Genomic DNA, 23787 nt, shown 5'->3' with positions numbered 1-23787 from the left:
CTGTATGACCTGTACGTATTGAATCAGACATTGAATTTTTCAATTCTGGTTCATCAGAGTTCTGGTCTGAAGGGCTTTAACCTACATTTAGGAGAAGAACACAATTCAGTACTATCTTATCTATCCAAATTCATAGCCTATGGCCTGCTTTGATCTAAAATAATTGGTCAATTTACTTTTTCCTCTTGTTTTTCTTCTTAGCAGTAATGCAGTGTGTATGAGAATAATGCAGCACACGGATTAATGGCAGAAAAGCTCCAGGACTGTAGTTTGATATTGTATAAATATGTATTCTCATGCACACAGAGAGGATGTGGACTTTTTAGCAACCATCATCACTCCTGTTCTCAGGTTTGTACATTTGCATTCTTGGTACATTAAAACAAAGAACTATTTCTACATATAATAAAAAATATAGCTTAGTGAATAAATAAATCCAAGTGTGGTACTCTAAGACCTAAACCATTAAGATGTCTCAAAAGTTCAGATAATTTTTTTTCCAAAAAAAGGAACCAGTTTCCTATATTGACCATCTTCTGGATACAGTCTGTTGTTGAGGAAATCCATAAGGTATAGAAGGTGCATATAAGAGAGATGTAACACTGCATTTCTATTTCTCTATATATTTCTCTCACAATTTCTAGTCTAGGAGACTCCTACCAGAGGTAAGAAACAAGTCAAAATTGAATTCTGGGCTGACCCTTTGCAGCTTTTCTTATAACCCTAAATTCAACACTTGTCACTAGCATTTGAAACAGCATTAGATTCAAGAATCTTACTGAAGTCCTGAATATTTATACCTATTTTAAGTACAATTGTAACTTCTGATTAGTATTGTTTTAAATTATGTTTTAGTCACTCAGTGATGCCAAGAGAAGAAAGCCGTAAAAGGCCTGAATGACAAGTCTTTTAAACCCATTTATTTTTCTCAAATTCATTAAGGAAATCCCTCTTTATTTCATCATGAGGTTTTCTCAGAAACTAAAGAAAGCTGTGTATGATTTTCATTCACTGAAACAAGATTATGAAGCCAATTAACTTCACAAAGAATGGCTGTCCATGTATGAAGTCAAACAATGAATATCTGTGTAGAACTCCTTTCTCTGTAAAGCAGAGCTTAAGTGCTTCATTACAAACTAATCTGGCATTAAAAATATGAAGTTCCTTCACTGATGATTTGGAAACTCAATTAACACCTGTAAGTTCCTTCACTTTCTGGGATATTATGAGAGCACAATAACAATAATTTACAATAATGAACTAACCCTTACGTAGAACTATGGAAGTTTAAAAAAGGGATTCTTGTAACTCACAGTCAGGAAATTATGGCATGACCCCATCTGTACTATATTCAATTACAGTTCAACAAATTTACAAGCTTTCCTTGATATATTTGATATATATTATGCCAACCATACATAAATCAATAATGCAGAAAGAGTTCACAGCATAAACATGCATCGGCATATCAATATTAATTTTGCTAAAAAATAAATTTTTCATTGAGATGGGCTCAAGAAATACTATGCACATCTTTGTGAGATGCCCACTGGGACAGTAGTCATGCACTTTTAGATCCTATTTTCAAAGTGTAGCACATGACATTCAGTCTAAAATGACAGACAAGAATGAATCATTACAGTCACAGGCAACTCTCCCAGTATCACAAGTCTTGTAAAAGATTTTTGTGTTAAAAAACCCAAGTAAACAACTCTCTCCTCCTCCCCTCACCACCAAAATCTCTCCCTCTTCCCACATACTCCAACACTAGATGTTAGAGCAGAGAATGATCACATGAACTGTAAACTCAGGAAATTGCTTCTACAAAGTTCACTACTTCGACCTCCCCCCTCTCCTCCCCCCTTACTTAATTTTCCCTCTGTACTATTTTTAGGAGACATTTTCAAAGTTCAGAAGATAGATTACACTCAAATAGCTTACAGGCACCATAAACACATACTATTACCTGTCCATGTGCATTATCCTTCCAGAACAACTGTTGCTAACCCCATACACACAGAACACAGGATTCCAGTCCTCAAAACCATGAAACTTAGAAACATAGAATTGTTAAGTTTGGTAAAGGCCTCTAAAGTCACCAAGCCCAACAGTTAACTGAGCACTGCCATGTTCACTGCTAAACCATTTCCCCTATGTCCACATGTGTTTTGAGCTCTTTTTGAATGTCTTGAACAGATTTTTTGAGTCACTTGAGTGACTTCACTTCCCTGGGCAGCCTGTTCCAATGCCTAACAACCCTCTCCATGAGGAAACTCTTCCTAATAGCTAATCTAAACCTCCCCTGCTGCAACTTGAAGCCATTTCCTCTTGTTCTATCTCTTATTACCTGACTACAATCTTCTTTCAAGTGTTGTAAAGCAATAAGGTCCTCCCAAGCCCCATTTTCTCCAGGCTAAACAATCCCAGCTCTCTTAGTTGCTCCTCACAGGACTTGTGCTCCAGACCCTTCACCAGCTCCATTGCCCTTCTCTGTCTGCACTCCAGCACCTCAATGTCTTTCTAGTAGTGAGGGGCCCAAAACTGAACACTGAGGCCTCACCAGTGCCAAGTAGAGTGGGACAATCCCTGCTCTGCTGCTGCTGGATGCACTATTTCTGATAACAGCCAGCTACAATTCCATAATAAAGTTATTTCACAGACTCACAAAATATGCTGAGTTTGAAGGGACCCACAAGGATCATCAAGTCCAGCTCTGAGCCCTTTATAGGACACCCCAAGAGTCACCCCATGTGCCTGAGAGCATTGTCCAAACTCTTCTTGAACTCTCTCAGGCTGGGTGCTCCTCCCTGGGGAGCCCGTTCCAGTTCTGGGTGAAGAACCTTTTTAATATCCATCTTAAACTTCCCCTGACGCAGCTTCAGGCCATTCCCTCAGGTCATTTGTATAAACACAGGTGTATGTGCATGTATGCTCATAGATGAGTACAAGTTTATCACTCTTTTCATATAGTAGAAAATGCCAGAATTTTTCAGTGGTTTTTAAAACAATATAAAAATTAATTCTTATAGATTAAATAATCTATTTATGATTAGTGACTATTACTTTAATATATCAACAACAAGATTTTTTACTTTACAGAATTTCATATCTATTTTTAGAGACAAGTCAGACTATGCAAAGTACTCGTGAATTCACACTGACACAGAACATCTCACAAGTTCTACAAAGTGGTAACAGTCAATTAAATAAGGAAATATTAAATCCTTCAACCCAAAAAAGGAAAGTTAGAGATTTCTACTAGTATGATGGTTTTTTGGCAGTAAAAAAGAAATCAGGGTGAACGCCTACTCCCAGCTAAGCCCGCCAAAACCACAGAAATACACTGCCCAGTTAAATAATTTCTTCATAAACAGCATAACAACAAGACAGAAATATTTTAACTGAAATTTCAGTTCCTGTGTCACAAAGACAGTTCTGAAACATTTTAGGCCTTTCATTAATCAACTCATTGGTATACTCATCTTCATAAGTCGCTTTAGAAGAGGTATTCTACATAATTGCACCCCTAGGTCTACACTGTACATAAAACATAGAGGTAACATACCCATCTCCTGGACTTCCACTACATACCCAGTAATGACTATCTTTCTGGAGATACACACACATATATATTTTCTTTGGAAAGTTCCTACAATGTAGCAATTATAGTGCCCTAACTACTACACAGAAAATCACACATATTAATCCCTCTATGTACATAAAACCATAACCCACACAAAAATCTTTGATACACGACCTCATATACTGCCGCATTTTCCTGAAGAGAAGTTCCAGCCAATACGGTCAGTTTCATAAGGAGAAAGGCTCCACCCTTCCGTGAGCACCTTTATACCACATGCAGGGTTTGACTCCTCCAAAGCAGCCTCCTCACGTGTGCTATTAACCATTTCCTCAAATTATCACATACAGCTGGAGACTAAAAAGTCAGAAAACAATCAAGAATTTCTAGAAGAACCCACATTCAGAAAAAATATCCAGCCATATCACCTCCTAATAATCAAAGAAATCTATTTTAGTGAACTCTTTGTTACCACCAGTCTATTTGTGGTCCAACATAAGCCAACAAACCAACACTGAAAAGAGAAAAACAAAAGTAAAAAGGAAGAAGAAAAAAGAAAGAAAAACTAAAAACTTCTAAATGCACTTTCACAGTTACTAAAATTACTGATTTAGAAATTGGAAATGCCTTCTCTAAAATAGGCAACAATCAATTACCTAAGCAACCATGTCATGAAAAAGATTTTGAGAAACAATCTGTAATTATTTATCAGATACTGATATATGTTCTGTTATGTGGCATCAATCATTCTCTGAGAAAATAAAATAAACATTAAAAAGAAGAGTTTAGAAAAGAACAGTTAAAAATACTTAACTTACACAGGGAGTTCTATAAAAATGTTAAACGTTTACTGTTAATACCAAAAGAAAATTATGGGTTATTTTATTTTATATAATGAGAAAATTGGGGTTTAAGTCTTCGAAAGCCAGTGCAGAACTGGGACTTGCACTTGTATTCAGTATTGTAGTTGGTCATTATTAACTTTGTACCATCAAGTTAACTTAAAATATGTTCCAACAACTGATGTTCTGTGTTATTAATTGTTATGGTGTCAATGGGTTTTTGTTATGTGGTTTATCTTAATTAGTGTACAAATTATTATTTAACAGCAGAATGCACATGAAGGAGTCTGATAGTTCATAACAAGAAAAATAATCTTATAATGCCCTTTGGGAAATCCCAAAGAGAACTTTTCTGTAACAAGAGCAATGGTGCTGAAAATCAGAGGACTGTTTTTAACTCAGCCATTGTGGATTAGAGAGTGGCAGCACATCTCTCAGATATATATTGACAGCATATATAATATCAGTATGATTCATGCGTTCAGGAACAGAAGTTTGTCTCGCAGGAAAGCAAATGTGAGTTCAAATAATGGAATTTTGCATCAAATACAAGTTGCTAATTCTCCCAATCCCTTTGTCCTTGTATTTATTCTCTTCAAGATATTCACACTTCTTTTCACTTCTTCAGACATACAAGTTTGGACTTCAAACTGTACATAGCATTAAGGGAGAATTCCTGAATGGCGAAATGAATTTAAGTTTTAAACAAAATACATGTTTCTGAAGCACCAATGGAATTTAGAAAACACACAGATGGCTGTTGTTACTTGCAGAATAACCTTTTTTTTCTGCTAAAAGTGAAATGGCAAAGGACATTAAAAAAAACAACCCAAAAGGGCATAAGCTTGTAATTGCACATTTTAAAGTTCCTTCTAAGCACCTATGAAACAGAAAGAAGTGCTAAATTTTTCCCACTTTCAAAAAACATATAATTTTTAGATGTTAAAACATCTGATAAACCCATATAAGAATTGTAGAAACATTTCTGTATACCTAAGATTATTGACATTTTTCACACAGGCATTAATAGTATTTTGACACTGTTTCATTCTTCTCAATCTTTAGAAAGATCTGTAAGTGCAGGATGACCACCCACATTATAAAAGGCCACAGAAGCATGTACAGAGAAAAGAAAAAAGAAGGTATATTGAACACAGAACACCAAACTACAAACGTTGCAGGTGTCATAGTAGACATTATATAAAGTCATTATTTGAGAAGGAATAGAAGTAAGGGCTATCAATATAAAAAATGTGATTTGAGTGTACTGGAAAGAGAGGCTCAGTTTGTCTTGTCTGGTTTTGATTTTGAAGTTAAACCCTCTAATTACCTCAGCGACAGACATTTCATCTTTTTCCATAGCTCATACTCAGTATACAATCTGAACCCACCTGCAAGCAAATTAATACCTCCACAGAAAGTTTATATACTAGTTTATATATCATATTGCTAAATGTTTTTACTCATTTTTAATTTTATTTTAAAACAAGGATTCCATGTCTGTAATAAGAGAGACACCAAGAGCTACTTTTCAATACCTCTTAGACCTTATGTCTAAGAATTAGGATGAATAGAAAAGATCCTTTTTTAAATGCCAAAACTAGAATGAAGGTGATTATTTAGAATATTGAATAAATAGATATTATATGTCTGGATAGATTCTAAATCACTGTAAAAACCACTAGAGGATTAAATTAAAACTATATAAAAAAGATTTTTTAAAAAGTAGAATAAATGCAAAAGGATGAAGCAGGTAAAATATAACAAACTTTAAAATGCCTCCATCACATTAAGATGTATCTTTGTGAGAGTACCCACCCACTCACACAGAAAGGAGAAACAGTCCTAAATTAGTTACTGTAAAATCAATTTATAAATTTACACCCAAGCAAACTTTCTTGTAAGTTACCAGGAAAAATTATCAAATAATATCATTATCCAAGAGAGGAGGAGCAAAACGCTTTGGGCACTAAGACATGGAAAGAAAATTGAGAAAAGAGAAAAATGGGCAAAAAAGTTTTACAGACATACTCAAAGTTCACCATAGTTGATGAGAAAGTGCTGCAATACTCTCTAAGAAGCAATGTGTGCTGGGAAATCAGAGGCAATCACGACGGAAATGATGATGCCAACATAATTCATGCTACATTTATGATGTCTATCAACCTAGTAGTTATTACATGCTAGAAAAAACCACAAAATTACCCTAACAATATACTGTGACATACTGTAGTATAACAGTATTTTGTTGACTATGTTGGATAGTATTTTCTTAATATGATGCATGTGGTTATTGAATATTTCAACATGAATGTTCTCAACAGAAGATTGAAAAATATTTGCTTTTAATGTAGTATGGAATGAAAGAATATCTGGAGTGGGGAACATTTAGTCTGATACACTGAACCAGAAAAATCAATAATAGCTATCTTCTGTGAAAGGATGTTCATTTTGTACTACATTTTCCACAAATCCTGTACATTATTTTAATTCTGAATTTCCTGAGTTCATCTTTATGTATTGAAAAAATTCTGTACACATGCATACTGAAACTGGGAAACTGTATCCTAAAATGGATGTGCAACCTAACCTGTTGCAATCAGCAACAATAATTTTCCCCTTAACAATTACTCCTCGGATTTTTAATTCTGTGCTTTACCCTACTCTCTTGTCACTTGGTGGAAATCTTTAAGTTCTTTTCTCCATTCCTGGTAACTTTTACCTATGAATTTATCATTATGTATGCATTACATCTATGGTCTGACAATCAAAATTTATTTTATGCAAGACAAAATCTTTTCTTGCATAGATTTCCCAGTATGTATCTGAGACAAGAATATTTCTAAAATTGCGTAATATCTCAACATGGTATATGCAAGTAATCATAGGATTCTGCCCAAGCACTTTAGAATTTGTTTTTGTGGTTAGCATGGTACCAGTATAACTTTTAACATTTTATCACATGGACACTACCTGTAATAAAACCTGACAAATCAAAAGGTCAGTCTGGCTCAGGGCATAGAAGAAATAAATAGAATTGAAAAGTTGAATGGAATGCATGGAGAATAATATGAGGAATTCAGAAGTCAGGGATTACATGTGAAATACACATTACCGAAATTTCAAAACTTTGCTTCCAATTCATTTGTGTGTCAGGAGAATAATTAAAGGTAGGAATAGACTTCTCATTTGAGAAGCATTTTCAATGAAGCTGAAACTATAAATTATGTTCAGAAAATACTTTAAATTTGAAGCACAAATACCAAACTTACCCATGAACTGCACATTTCGTTACCATAATACAGGAAGTTTAAAGGTTCATTCTATACCAAAGGAATTTTACCGAGTCAGAGGGTGGGTTACCTGTCTAAGTGATTACCTTTGCACACTGGAGATATTTTGCAGGATCAGGTTGGAACAGAGATTAGGTTCCAAGTATGCTTCAGGTCTCATATCAAATGAGAACCAGACACTGGACTCAACACTGAATGGCACTAAAATTTCATAAACTATTCTTACATTTTCCAAGTTCAAATGTTACAACAGCCTGGTTGGTGTGTGATTATCACATCATTATCATGATATCCTTAGACCACAGACAGTTCATGGGACAGAATTGTGCCTCAGGAGTATTCCTGTGATAGGATCTCAGTCTGGAGACCCAGCGTGGGAGGATCCCATTAAAGCTACTTTAACAGATCATTCATAAAGGAAAATGAGGAAAACAACCAGTGTGTCAAAATACTGTATCAAAAACTTGGAATATATATCTGAGCCTTTTTTTTTCCCCCCCACCCATTAGAGTCCAGTCAGGTAGCAAAAGCCCCCTGTTAACAGCAAAAATGGGATCTAAGAGAAGGCGTTTGGGTCTAAGTCCTACCAGACAAAACTTCTGATCTGCAACAGTGGTAAAACATTCTTTTCAAACTTGCAGCTGGCTACAGAGTCAGAATTACATTTAAAGATAAAAATTTGTGTATCAAAGTGCAATAATGTTTTGATTTAGGGTATCTGAAAACACTGAAAGTTAGTCTATAAAAGACCTACAACATATTTGAACCATAAGTGTACAGAGATATATTTTAACAGCTATCTCCCAAACTTCTCTGAATGGACCTCTTTCAGTGTCTTTTAAATTATTTAATTTTCAAAGTCTATTATTTTTTAACTGCTTTTTACTTATTTATTTAAATTTTGATAATTCTCAACATTTTTGGGGCTTTCTATCCCATAATAACCAGATCAGACTAAGTTATGTACAGAAAACCACTGTCTAAATATGTATCAATTTCCCACCACTGACCGGAAATATCACTATGGATAGCTACAAAAGCTTTGATTGTAGTCACAAGAAAGCTTGTGCTCAGCTATTTCAGCCTTCTCCCCTCAACTGCCCACACTTTGCTTTGTGAGTATTCACTTTTTTAATTGATTAGTGCAATTTCTTAACAACAGACAACATATAAAATTGTGTATGAGCAGATGATTTACAATATTAGAAATTTGAAGAGGGCTACACTTTCTAGCACAAAAAAACATATAAACATTCTCTTTTAATAAGTTTCTAAAGCAATTTTTCACATTTTTATTAGAATAAATTAAATTTGTATTACTAGTTCTACTGGGTGATTTCAATTAGATGTTTTTTCTTCTTCATTATTAATCCTATGATAAATAGAGGAGACTCTAAGAATAATCTCAGCATCTAAGATGAAGTTCTAAAGGTCAGATATAACAAAAGAAACAATTCTGACCTCTATCACAGATTCTCTATTTTCATAAACTTTGCATAGCACAATCAAGTAGGTTTACCTCAGATGAGCAAATACAGAAACAATTTTGCTAGTGGATGATGATAAAGAATCCCATTTTCTGTTATCAGTTACAATTCTACATATCCTTCTCCTTGACTGTGAAGAAATGTAACCAATTTCAGAACAAATTAAGGGAGTGCTTAGCCTAAAACTTTCAGAGAGCAGTGAATGAAAACTTCTTGCATTTCAGGATTAAGTTAAAGGAATATATCCAGTCTACTTATTCACATACCACATTTAAAGCCTGAGTACATCGTGGTGTTAAAACCTAAAGCCATGTAACCAACATTTAGCTGAGTCTATGATCTCCTCTATTGTGCTGCTACAATCTTTACAAATTCATACACAGGTGAAGGCAGAGATCCACCTAATAAAGTCACTTCTGTCAGAATATATATTACATACATCAAAATGGCTTTGTATGAGAACAAGCTCACTTTCTCCTGGCTTCTTTGTATAATCAGTAGCATTTCCCTTCCCTATATTGTATAAAATCAGGTAGGTTCAAAGTATACAAGGAAAGATTTTACTGAGATCACTATGGTGCCATTCTGACTACATTTTAGAAAGGGTCTTCACATAGCTGGTCTTACTCTACATCTTTGACATATGCACGCTGATAGGACATGAGGAATTTGCAATTATGGTAGGATTTTTATAACAGGAGAGATACACCAGTGCTTGGCCATTCAACTATAAAGAGATTAATTTACTAAAAATGTTGGTACTCAGTTTCTAAAGAAGTACAGAATATATTGGTGGACCTAATAAAGAAAACTCTCCCATTGCTGTAATCCCATATATATTTCTATATCATTAATACTATCCCATACATTTCAGAGTGTTCCAGGGTTGCTTCTTGAAGAAATCTTGCATCTTTTAGATCTCTGACATTTGGTTTTCACCTTATGGATGGCAAACTCATTTCTTTTTCAGGCACCTTTCTTTTTATATAGATAAAACATGTTAAAAGTGTTCACAGAAAAAAATGAACTCCATTAAAGGAAACAAATTTAACTTATTCTTCCATTATTAAGATGACTCCTTTTAGCAGAAGATCCTGGGAGTACAAAGTACCATATCACTGACTGCATAGTCCATACAGATTAAAATGCAAGAAACTTCAATCAAAATACTTTCAAGTTCAATAAACTAGTAATATTGTCCAGAAAAGGACCATTTTGTCATAGTAAGTATTTCAAGAAATAAGCCTATTAAACTGAGATTCAGTTGAAGGATAAAAAAAATTCAACACTAACACTTAAATTTAATAACATGCTCAGCCAAATACAAAATTCCATTTCCTGCTAAATCAAAATTTAATTGATCCACTTCATTATTTGATAACAACATTGTATTCTATTAAAACGCTTATTTACTATTTTCTTCAGCTACTACTCAAAAATCCAGCAAAACACTCTCCCTCAGCATAAAGTCCAGAAAATAGTGTAATATTATTTACAGAAGTAAAGGTAATTCCCCTAAAAAATACATCTCTGCAATGTAAAGTACCCTGAGAGTGCCTCACTAAAACAAGTATCTCCAAATTAATTTAAAGAGATTGTTTACACATAGAAAAGTTTGCAGAACTGGACTCAGAGATAGAAAGAACAAGACATTCACTCATCTCTATTCACATCCTGCATTCTGCCTGATTATATTAATGGAATATTCATTAGCACAACAAAATAAGTTACACCCAATACACCAGTTTAAGCTCACTTACATGCTGAAATTATTAACCAGTTTACAGTGCTAACAACACATAAAATATGAATTTTACAAATCAGTATTCTGCCTAAAGGTGCAACTGAAAACACTAAATAAATAAAATAGATAACTTATATTTATAATCATACTGACTTACCCTGGTAGAAGAATTCACCAAAGAACCATCCAGATTGCCAGTGTTGCACTTGAAATTCAAATATACATCAGGATTGTGATTTGCTTCCCATCTTCCCAAATCAGGAGTCACTGACTTGTCCGAGTTTGCAGTTATTTTCTGGTAGGCAGTGCAAGTCATTCCTGTGAAACTGGATGGCTTGATCATGAAGGCTTCCAGAGCAATATTACGAGATACCTGTGAAAACATTGACAATAGTCATGTCACAAACTCATTAACCATACTTGCAATATTGTATGTGCATTGTGTACTTAACTGCATACACTCAATAAAGGACTGTGCATGTATACACTTACGTACATCCTTGGGCTGAGAAAGAAAACAGAACTTATTTGAAAACATGATATAGAATTCTACAACAGCATAGTGGATTTGCTTCAATCTTTCTTTCTTACATATACATATATATATATATACACACGATCCTGTTTCTATCAGTTACATTAGTTATTATTACATCAGTTTTGCAATTTCATCATTATCAACTCCCATGGAATCTGGAATTAAAGCGACAGAGTTATAAAGTGAACTAGCAACACCAGGCTTAAGAACTATTTAAAAATTGAATAAGGATGTGCTTTTGTACCACAAAAAAGCAGCAGAAACCTTCTTAGCTATTTAGTGGCTGAGTCTTTTCACAGACCTTGTTCCATGAGAATACTGAACATGACTACACAGTTCAGTGCAACACCATGGTACAGGTACATTTTTGGCCTGCCCTTTAGCAAAGTGAAGTGTATGGAGACAGAGGTCATAGCAGACTGCAGAGACACATCTCTACCCTTAAACTAGCATTCTCATTTCATCACAGGCCTGTGCATGAGATAAACAGCTCACGTTGTAACAGGTGGAGACTGGTAGCACACTGATAGGACTACACGGTTTCTGCTTCCAGGCATAGATTGTTTAGTGATCTATGGACCTGGAAGTGCTGGATTAATGGTTGGACTCGATCCTAAAGGTCTTTGACCACCTAAATGATTCTGTGATTCAATGTCACAAGGCTGACACAGTTTATAGAGTTTCTCTTTTTTTCCTTTGGAATTGTACTAGAAGCTACTGGGTGCCTAAGCCATGGGGGATTTTTATTTACTGTTTTCTAAAATAAAGAAAGCAGATGCAATTTCTGTGTGACAGTTTCCTGGCTGGCCTCCCAAAGGAGCAGACATGTTTGGTATGGCATAAGATGACAGCGGAAATACTCCACAGCTTTTGTTTATTTACAAATTGCACTCAACAGTAAACTACTTCTCCTACAGAAAACCATGAGAAGCTATTTTAGCCAGATAAAGCATGGCAAAACAGTTAGTGACACATATCTAAGTACACAGAGTTACTCTTTTCAGTAATGTCAACATCTTTCTGAAGCAGTGATGGGGAAAAAACCTGGCCTTTGTCACTTGACATTTAAAAGAAATGTAAGTATAAAACAACAGAGCCCTCCTCGCTGTCACATTGCAAAATAATTCTAGACGTCACATTATTGTCACTACACATTTAATATAAATACTTTTAGCAAATTTGATTCTTTTATGTAAATGAGAATTAAACAAAAAAATTTCCTTTAAAAAACAGTCCAATATATTTTTGTCCTTGTTTGGAAGACTGCTTTTCTAAAAACATACAGTGAATGAATTAAGGCTATTATGCTATTTGGCTTCCTCTCTAATTCAATTCAGCCTATAATTCCTTTTTTTTTTGGGTTGCTTTTATTTTTATACATTATTGCTGTACCTGAACTCACATCGAAACAGTGTTTTTGTGTAAATGCAGTGGACAACTGAGAAAAGAATACATGTTGTTTAAAAGCAAGCAAGCAAGCAAACTAACCCAAGGAACAATAAGGCTTTAAAGTATTTATCTAAAATTCTAAAAGGGTAACTTTAAAGCTTCTGATTCAGATGTATTCCTGCTATTTATATGTTGAAACTGGCAAGAAGACAATATCTTACTCTCCAAATGGCAACCTCTCAGTATCCAAGTCACACATTTGTGTAGGTGGAGGCCAAGGATTAAAAAAAATTATTTCTAACAGGTACAGTTTGCTTCTGAAAAACTAAAACTAACCCCAAATTAGTAATGTTTAGGACACGATAGACCTTTTTTGATAATCTTCTAAATACTTTAAGCAGAAATTGTCTACAATCCTCTTGGAAAGGCATATTAAAACCTTCAAATTGCAAGGGATCATGTTGTTTTCTATTAAAAATGTCAGTCACTCATTCAACTTGGACCTTTCAAATAAAGCCGTATACTATAGTGGCTTTAAAAATAGAAACTGAGTGAATAGTAAGAACACTATATTGTAACAATAAATACAACTGAACAAAGAAAACCATTTTTTATACCACTGGTGATATTTAAAAAATATTTTGGTCTTGCAAATAGAAATCAAGAGAAAAAAAATCTTACAAAACACTTTAATTTTTTGAAATACCTTTGATATAACTTGAGTCTTGCTTGTCAATATTTGACTTGCAATCTGTTCCACACATCGTACAATCCTGGTGCAGGCTTTGTCTTCCTTTTGAGCCATCCACAACACATGGTCATCCACCAACATTATATTGCTGGCAATTTCAATAAGAGCATCCCCAACCTGGAAGAGAAAAAAAAAAAAACAAACAAACAAGAAAAGGTATTGTCTGTAAAACTCACAAAGTAAAGAAAGAACAGATAAGAGTACAATGAAGGCAGGTGCCTCACTTCTCTTGGTAACCATCACTGAAAGACAGCTTTGATTTTATAAAAAATGTAAATGGACTGAAAAAGAAAAACTGAGAAAGGAGAAGTGCAACTCACATCAAGGAAGAGGTTTCTAATTCACAACTTTAAAGCTTATCCTCTAGATAAACCACACAAATTGAGTCTCTCATCTGGCAATAAATAGAATTCCAGAATTATCACCCTCTTTCTTAAACTAATTAAAATTGGCCAAGCCCCTCTAAAGAACTGCTTCATGTTCAATCAAAGGACCTTGAAGGGGAAGGGTGGGGGGAAGGAAAAAACAAAGCAGAGGGAAAATATATTTGAAAGACATCTTTGTTACAGACATAGTGGAGTAAACCTGAAGTATAGCTCAGGTGCTGATACAAACTTAGATCATCTCATTAGCCGTAGCTTTGGTAGTTCTAATTCATGCTTGTGCCTAACCCAAAATAACAGATCTTGTTTCACCAGATGACATTTTGCAGATTTTGGTTAACTAGGTGTTTGAAATTTTATTAGTAGCTACATTTAAAAAGAATAAATACCACTGAGAATATTTTTTGTAATTATTTCAAGCTAAAATAAAAATGTTTACTTTTTAAAATTCAAAAGCTTCGAGTAAAATTTGAAAATCAACATGACCATGTTACCAATATTTTTGAAGGCAAAGATATGGAAAAGATATACCCAGTTGTCACAAATAAACTTGAATAAAAAGGTATATAGAAGAGAAAAACAACTGAGAAATATTGCTAAAGAAAAGTTAAAGCCAAAAAGTCACACTAATGGAAACAGAAAAATAAGGCAAATACACAGATAATTCAGTGGAAATGAAAACAGAAATTCAGCAATGATGAAAAAGATTTAAAAGACAGCTGAGGTTTTGAAGTTAGTTCTGCATTTTCAATAAAAAAATACATAAATTTCACATGCACTGCAAAGGAAACAAATAATGAGACTATATGTGAAATTTTCTGTGACTGTTCCTGAAATATTTAATCTATTTTTGAGAACATAATTACTAGATAATTCTAGATGGCTTTTGACAATGTGACAGAGTTATTGATAAAATGAATAATAACAAATCACATTAAGAGTCTGGAGTGATTTATGAGAAACTATAAAAGCAAATACCAATCAACTAGGCAGTAACTTACTGAGGGCAGAACAATAGTCTACAAATATACACAAGGAGAGAAATAAGAAAAGGAAGTAATTTATACTATAATTAAATGCATTAATGAAGAGTAAAGGCATGCCATTAAAAAGACAAAAAATTGGGCTAATATATCTATATCTTCCTGACAAAAAATCGTAGTGTTGCAAATATGGCCCTTGTGCTGCTGTTGAACCTCTCCTGTTTGAGAGGTGAACTACCAGATGGGATCAAGTACCTTTAGCTTGTATAAAAATGAACAGTCCTGCATGGAATGGGACATGCATCCAAGGGAAGAGGTACAGAAACTGTACTAGTTTAGTAAGAATGTTTTTGAAAGTATTTTGAAAATTTGCATTTTAATTGATTTCTAATGAATTCGTATAATTGTAGCTTCAGTTCCTAGTCAATTGCAAACTAACTGCCTTTTATTAAATAAAGTTCAGTCCTATTTATAATTATGGGTACAGCCTCATGCACAAAGCTATTGACACTTAAATTTTACCAATACTTTTGTACCTTCTGAGTGAGAGTTAAGAAATGGGTGCTAGTAAAGAGTTCAGTGAATGAGGACCCTATTTAGGAAACTTGAGAGAGAGAAGAAAGTGTAAAGGGAAACAGAGAAAAATTAGGAGAAATGTTATAAATTAAGAAAATAATAAGGGTTACTAAATTAGATATGTAGAGATAAGTGATGGAGATAGAGATGTTTCGATACCAAAAAGCAGAAACTAAAACCTATTTGAAAGGCAGAAGAAGTCAATTAAAAGATTAGAGATGCTGCTCAGTTTTAATGGAAAATGCATCAGCTGCTAGAAAAATAAAGAGGCTTTATAGCAAATCCAGCTGTTTCCTTTGAATGTTAAATTTTTATTTTGTCAGAAAGCAGTAAGATCTTATCAGGATTTTGAGCTGAAATAAAGTTGCAGCTTTGAAACATGATTCTTGGAGAGCACTTAATAATATACTTTAGATCTAGTGTTTAATGGTGAAATTGGAGACTTTCTCAAATTGGCACTAAAATGTTAACTGTCATAATTCCCAGAGCCAGAACGGAATGAACATTGCCAAACCAAAAGAAAACATCATGTGCTCAAAAATTGCAGTTTATGAAATCTTTATGCAAGCAGTTACTCTGAAAATTAACAGCAAAAAAATATGATGAACATTTCTGTTCTCTGTAAAAACCTATCTTTCCCATAGGGTTTGCACAACTCTGATTAGATTTTCCTGCAAAAATGGCATACATACTGGTAAAAGTTTCTGTACAAAGTTGCACATAAAGACATATTATCTTTTCTTTACATGAAGTGATACCTTCTCTCAAAATTCAGTGAAAACCTCCTGATGCAATGAAGAAAACAAGAGAAGCTCCAGTGGCCAGACAGAGTCCATTCTAACACATTAGACATGGTAGAAATTAAAAAGGAAATTAAATAAGCAGCTCATTAAAAAACAGGTTTTATTCCTAAGCAGCAATGCCCTTGTCATCAGAGAAGAAGACTTAGTTGTCCTTTTTGGCACAAAGAGACACATCACAGTTTATGCAGAACATTTGCAATCAGCAATCAGTTCTAGAAGCTACTCTTCAGTGTGTGCCCGCATACATTAAGAACAGGGCCATATGTCAAGACTTCTCTTCTAAGTGATACTTTTTTTCAGCATAGAGAAGATATCTTACATCTTCAACTTCATCCACGAAGACAATTAACTTTTCCATTATATAAGCCAAATATATTACATCCATTTTGTCCGAAAAGAGGGAAGCACCTCTCGTGTAGGCTGTCAGCTGGCGGGAAAATTCAACCACGGTTGTCAAATTGATGTGCATCTGAAAATACATTAGAATTGTTAGGCTTAATAAATCAGCTAGCTTCATTATCTTTAAAAACATCCATTGGTATAATGCCTGCCATAATTTCTCATGGATTTATGTGCATCAATATGCCATGGATATACATTTCAGGGGCACATGAAAGTATCTTCAGCCTTAAGTCTTAGATTTAATTGCTGTTATCTGAAGACACCAGCACAACAGGCCAACAAATTCTGAAGATTTTTGTCTACTTTTTCTAGACTGTAACTATCTGGCCTCATAAAGCATACCAAGCTACCAACCTTGCCTTGCCTCTATCTTTAGATCCTCATAAAAACAACAGTGTCAGCAATGGTTCCTACACGCAGTGGTACATGGTTGGAGAACAAGGTAAGTTCAGACTGGATGTGAAGAAAATCTTTCCTGTCATAAGAGCAGTCAGGCATTTGAACAGGTCACTCCCAGAAGTTGTGCAGCCTCCATCCTCAGAGGTTGTAAAGATCTCAGTGTCTAAAGCCCTGAGAAACCCAACATCACCTCATTGCTTACAGGAGAACAAACTGGATTCTACACACCATCCTTATTATTACCCTGCAAGTGCAATGGCTCTCTTAATATTAGTTACTACTATTTATGAACCCATATGAAAACTATCTTTCTGTGGTCTTATCTAGCACTACTACTAGGGAAGAAATGAACAAGGAAACTGAAAGTTGTAAAATTAGTATGGCAGTTATACATCTGTGCCATCATCCACATCCTCCTGTTGTGCTCTTTTTTCCTCATTAATTTCTATCCACCTAATTTTTCATCTCATTCTTTTACTTATCCTTAAGAAACAGTTTAAGTAGTGCTTTTTTTGAAGACATCAAAAAGGCATTCTACAGAAGAAAGGCACTTCAGCTGATGAAACTCTGATATGGGACTTCACGAGAAATTAACATCTTTCTGGATAAACCCATGAGGGGAAGACAAAGAAGGAAAGTGAAGCACTGATCACTGTGTCAACATTACTAATAAACATCTCGACTCTAAGCACTCTAATGGAAAAAAAAAATTAAGATAAAGGTAATAAATGCTGGGCACTTGTTCCTACTACAATTTCCAATTGCCAAAGAAACAAATTGTTGTCTTTCAAGTAAAGCATTTTGTTAAAAGTCCATCCATCCCAAACTTGTGGATGAACCAACACTTCTTGCAAGCTATTCAACAAGATCAGTACCAGAGAAGGAGAGCCTTGGATTCCACAATGTTACCTGACTAAAAGCATGAAGAACTTGAGTTATTTCTTGTGAATAAGGACATTCAGAATAGTTTTCTTCATCCCAGCGCCCAGTTCGATTACATTTACGCCACGCCTTAGCCTCTTCTGCGCCATTGTGAAATGCAACGGAGTTAAAAGAATACTGGAGACAGGGGTGGTAAGCAGTTATACCAGCCAAAGTTTTGGGCCACCTATAAACAGCATGATAGTAAAAATTAAAATGTGAAAGGCAACTTACAATATAGATATATATAACAATATATAACCATATAAAGCAATATACAGAGATATATGAGAAAAAAGGGCTATTTAAACTTTTACTTCATAATGTTTTATAACGAATTACTTTGTTTCTTTGGAAAATGTCAAAATTATACAGGTTCAAGTCTGGCTGATCACACATTCATTCTGCATTAATTCCAGGAAGGTGTTTAGTGTTAAGGAAAAAGGTATGGCTGGTGTTTTTACTACATTCATGTTTGCAAACTGCAAAAAGCAGAGCAGTAAGTCTGTGAAACAAAAGAAAAAAACCTTAAAACCCTATTACTAAATGCTCTTAAAAAGTGCTCAAAATGTACCTGAAAATCTCAGAAAACAATAAACAAGATTTCAGTAGAGATCATGTGCGATGGAGGAGGAAGGAACTAGCCCTCAAAAATTAGCTATTTAGGTATATGTGATTTATGTAGCATGATTCTAAAACATTCTTTGAAAACAAACTAAATCAAGAGCAGCTGTGTAAAATACAGCTTTTTACCGGCTAGGCCCTTAGTTCAATGCCTTAGAAAGCCTCGTGCAGCCTAGAGAGGTAGTAGCACGGGCAATCCAGCATTTCAGTAGCTCTGAAAATGGCAAATAGTAGCTGCAAAGCTGATACCACTAGTAGAAGCAAAGAGGGAGAAATACAGCCTTCGGTTGCCCAATTCCTGCAATTAGAAGCTTTCAAATAGAGACAGAAACACACAGATGTTCGCAGAAGGATCACAACGCCAAAGAGGGCGGGTCCCCTCTTGGGCCCTTCTTTTATTCAGAGAAGGGGAAAGGGGAGGACTGGGGGCAGACCTGGGGTGACCGGCCAATCAGACACTGCTAAAGACTTTGAGTTGCATTTGGTTTTGCCCACACTTGGAACAAAGGCGTTGAGGAGCACATGGCAGAGGCAAGTCTGGCTTGTCTCGGGGAGGGGGAAGGGAAGCTCGTAACAGGCAGCAACAAGCAGCCAGAATTCTTCTATTTAGCTGATGGGTCTGTTATAAAATACACTTTTTCTGCATTGTCTAGAATGGCACAACTGGAACTATTTCTATAGATAAACAATCTATTGTCATTTACAGCCTAGTATGGACATAGCAGGATCAGGTAATTGGGAGAAATCAAAGAAAATCATAAGCATATCCTCAGCGAGTCAGCAGGTGTGGCAAGGATATGGTTCTTGAATTGCACTGATGTAATGACTGAACCCAATAAATCACAAAAATATTCTGCCTTTCAATGAAAGCACAGCTTGGCAATCAGCCTTTCCTCAAACATATGTATTAGCTCCTCTTAATTACACAATGCACGTTCCATTGTACATTGTTCCATAATAGACTGAAAGGTTTTGGGCTATAAAAGTTTTCTTCATTTCAAAGAAAAGCTGAGAAGAAAAATACTTTTATTTGTCACACCTGTCACTGAAATAATTCAATTTGTGATGTAAAAACAGTTGATAAAAAATGAATCATAAAAAGAGCTTCCCCAAAAAATCAAAATATGTCCAGTAGTATATATAGTATATAGTGTATAGTAGCATAGAGGCCTTTTGCCTCTGGGCTAAAATATTACTTTTAGTAAAACATTTGCATTAATGCAATTGGGCCACACATTGGCAACTTGCATCAAAAGTAAAACGAACAAGATTATTCTGAAACTAGCACTGTCACAGTGAGCAGAACCTGGCCTTTATGACTAGGAATGATAGCATGTAACAACATTACCATTTGCTTTTCAGAATAACCTTACAGCATTTTAGAAAACAAAAAAATAGAGTAAAATATGGCCATGATAGCGAAAACCTCTTAGCACAAAAGGCCAGTTCATTCTGACTCTCAGTGCCTAACTCTTGCTGCAGTTACATAATTATAAATACCACCTAGGCTGTACAACTGAAATAGCCACACTTCCCTAACAGTTGACACTTTTTTCCTTTCTTTTGCCCAATAAAAGAACTGTTCTTTCTAGTTTTGCCTCTGTGGTTCAATTCTTTCTACTTACATACTTGTTATGTTACCAAATCTTCAAAGACCTTTGTAAGAAAACACGCTGGTGTGATAGCTCCATCTCTGAGGATTAACCTTTGGAACAATTTCAAGCACTAGTGCTGAATTTGAGCCTGATAAATTCTCTATGATTTTAAATTCATTCTCAAATGCCAAAAGAACCTATGGACTCAGCATTCTGTTGATGTACATTTAAAAAATAAATTTATATGGATTTCTAGGAAGATGATCAATAGAAAGAGAAATGTCCACTCCTGTTTTTTTGATTTCTATAAAATGACAAAAATGCCCCTGGTGTTAGCTTGTGCAGCCTGTAGGATTTATATATATTTATTTTATGGAGAAAAGAATGTCATTTTAGGGCAAGAACATGAACTTCATAGAGTTGTCATCTAAAAGATTCTATATGTGTTTTCTGATAGGAAGTATACATTTCTTAAAATATCTAACTAAAACATATTTAAGCACATCCACTGTGAGAAAACATAATTCCAGTTTTTGTGACGACAAAAAAATCTGTAAGATTGTCAAAGGTCTCTAATGAACTTTAATCCATATATATGGATTGCCTCAGCAATTTTACCTCAGTGAAAGAGGTAAACTCACTGGAACTGAGGTTAACACATAATAAAATAGCTTTGTAGTAAAGAGAAAAGAGATTATTTGAGTAGGTTATTTTTTTCCACTTCTTTCTAATTCAATCCTTTATTTTTATTCAAACACAAGAAATAGTACAAAAAGCCTTTGGGAAAGTTTTAAAGGTAACCTAAAAATAAAGAGAGGCTTTCAGGTCAGAAATATTTGCAGAAAGTTCTGTTGTTTAAGAGAAGCTTCCTTCCTCATCTACTTTCCTTTCATTAACTATTCGAGCTGAATTCTCATTATAATTCATTTGATAACAAATTACTGTCTTTCTCAATGGGATTGCCATCATACATCAGTCTTATTGTCAAGCAGGTTTTGTTTAAGAGCTTTGTGCATATCATTGGAGTATTTTAGAGCTAACTGAAAACAATACCAAATTCCACAGAAACCTTTTCTTCTGATTAAAATGATTAAAATTTTAAAAAGCCCCACCAGCATATGTAGATAAAGTAAAGATGAAGCAAAAACTGCATTTAGTTTACAAAATTTTGCAGACTCTTAAGATTCAGATAGCAGGACAGATGTATTTTGTAAGCATGTGATACATTGGTAGAACTCTGTGTGTCCTTAAGCTCACCTCAAACAATCTATTTGTTTTTCTAAGTACTTCTACTTTCTGTTTTGATTCTTTTCAGTGAAATATTTTACTAACAGTTTCATGTCATTTGTTACCTCTCATCTCAGCTGAACAAAGCCACCAGAACTAGAACAGATTAAAAAAGTCAAGTACTGAAGATTTAATCTTCTAATGCTTTAATGCAGTGTTATCATCTTCTGCAAAGACCAAGAACAATTTTGAACATTCTCTCATTTGGCTCATTTTAAAAAAATCTTCCATAGCTGCATACTGAGGAATTAGAAGATTTTCTGACTTTCACAAACCACTGCTTCTCTTGAAGCACCAGGCCCCATTTCCCATCAAAATTATACAGTGCTCCTCCTTCCTATCATACTACATAAAAATGACAACTAAAACAAGTGATTTATAATTGACACTGAAGTATCATGTAAGCATGAATGTGGTCTGTACCTACATTAATACATGAAACACACTCCAAACCCAGAAAGTCATACCTGAAGTCTCCCTTGTTGTTAATAACTCTTTCTGCAGGGCAGTAGGGTGCAGCTGTTTCAAGTACCACAATTTCTACTTGTTTAGTGCTATTTCCATAGGAATTCTTGACTAGACACTCCCAATCTCCAGTTGCATCAATGTCAATACTGGATAGGATAAGTTCACTAAAAAATAAAAGATTCATCATTGTATACACTTAATTATACAGATATCAAGTCATGGGTTTTCTGACATTAACTTATTTTCAGAGATTTTTAATGAAAATATAAAAATGGGGTTTGGTCTATGGTATTAGAGGGACAGACAGTATGTAGTGGTAGTGAGCTCTTAGCAGCAACAATTTGTATTGACTACTCAGGTTGTAACAGGCTACAACACAACTCACAAATTACCACAAAAGAATATCAATTATTTATCAATGCCTGTTCTCCTTTCCCCAGATATTACAGAGTATTGGGTTTGTTGCCTAACCAAACACCCAAATGTCAGAAATGCATTTCAAGCTGACCACACAACCAACCCACAGAGAATGGGTTTGCCTTCAGCCATGATTACAGCTCCTATGGCATCTCAACAGCAGAATCTGGCACTCCTTTATCAGGGATAGAACCTCATTCAATTGCTGCAACTCTACAGGTGTCATAGACCAAAAATAATACTAACTACTTCATTTTAAGAAGGTAACACATTTTATCTTAAATCTGCCACTTGGCTAGAAATAAATTTTACTAGAGTTTTAAACAAATTACAGCTTCTGAAAGTTGCTGAGAGAGGAAAAAAAAGGCAGCATTGATCTGAAATATTTACTTTGCTTTACAGAAATGGCTCATCTTTGAATATGCCTTGTGGTTTAGACAATTAGAAATTATGTGGGAAGAAAGGCAGTAGTGTGAGAAAGGGAGAGAATGTACATTATAAAAACTGAAGGACAGAATTAAAAGTTAATAAATTTATTTTGAATTTTTATTTAAAATAAAATCTTAAAAATTCTTCTTGTTACCTTTAGCACTTTTATGTAGAGCCTGACATTTTGAAAGATGATTTTCTCAAGTACTTACTACAGAATTGTTATCTGGGTCCTCAGAAAACAAATAAACCACAGTAAATAGTCTTTGATTTAAGTTAGTTGCTTCAGAATTTTTACATAGTTCTCCAGATATTCAGTAAAATTTATTATTAAATAGTAACTTTAAAAATTTCACATTATTCCTATTTATGATGGCTTTGAACTCCAAGAGCCTTGTAACCCCCTATTTCATTTTCACAATGAATTTTAACATATTTTATAGCAAAAAATATAGAAAAAGCATCACTAGCCATTCTCAGAGACTAGCTTAGTATTTTAACGTCAAAGGAAGCAATTTTTCTCTGAAGAAGTCTCAGGTGAATAGCCCAGTAACAGCAGCCTCTTGGCTCATTCTTAATACATCTTTTCATATTCAGGGTGAAATATATCAGTGAAATTAGCCAGTTTATAGCAATGTTTTAATTAAATCTTATATTTCATATGTCACAACAATCTCATTTCATTTTTATAGACAGTTAAGATCATACTCCTAGAGCTTATAAAAACAATTAGGCATAAAACTTTTTCACTGAAAGAGAAGGCAGCAGAAATATTCACTCGTGGCATCAAGATGTGGAGACTTCACAAATGAATAGAATGTATGATAGTTTTGCTGATATTTTGATATATTTTCCATAAAATATATATAATCACTG

General features: G+C 34.5%; 1 protein-coding gene across 1 annotated transcript in view; it reads right to left on the bottom strand.

Moving 5' to 3' along the window:
* The window catches only part of LOC104696063 (adhesion G protein-coupled receptor A3), a 263063-nt gene that overhangs the window by 99554 nt on the left and 139722 nt on the right, over window positions 1–23787 (bottom strand). Inside the window, exons 8-12 of the mRNA XM_039554100.1 lie at window positions 22065–22229; window positions 18080–18278; window positions 16689–16838; window positions 13580–13741; window positions 11104–11319 (exon numbers count right to left, since the gene is read on the bottom strand). Coding sequence (XP_039410034.1) covers window positions 11104–11319; window positions 13580–13741; window positions 16689–16838; window positions 18080–18278; window positions 22065–22229 — 892 coding nt within the window. The remainder of the gene's footprint in view (window positions 1–11103; window positions 11320–13579; window positions 13742–16688; window positions 16839–18079; window positions 18279–22064; window positions 22230–23787) is intronic.

Source organism: Corvus cornix, chromosome 6 (assembly GCF_000738735.6).
Source record: "Corvus cornix cornix isolate S_Up_H32 chromosome 6, ASM73873v5, whole genome shotgun sequence".
NCBI classification, from domain to species: domain Eukaryota; kingdom Metazoa; phylum Chordata; class Aves; order Passeriformes; family Corvidae; genus Corvus; species Corvus cornix.
The sequence above is the reverse complement of the archived record's forward strand: the minus strand, read 5'-3'. Positions and strand labels throughout refer to the sequence as shown.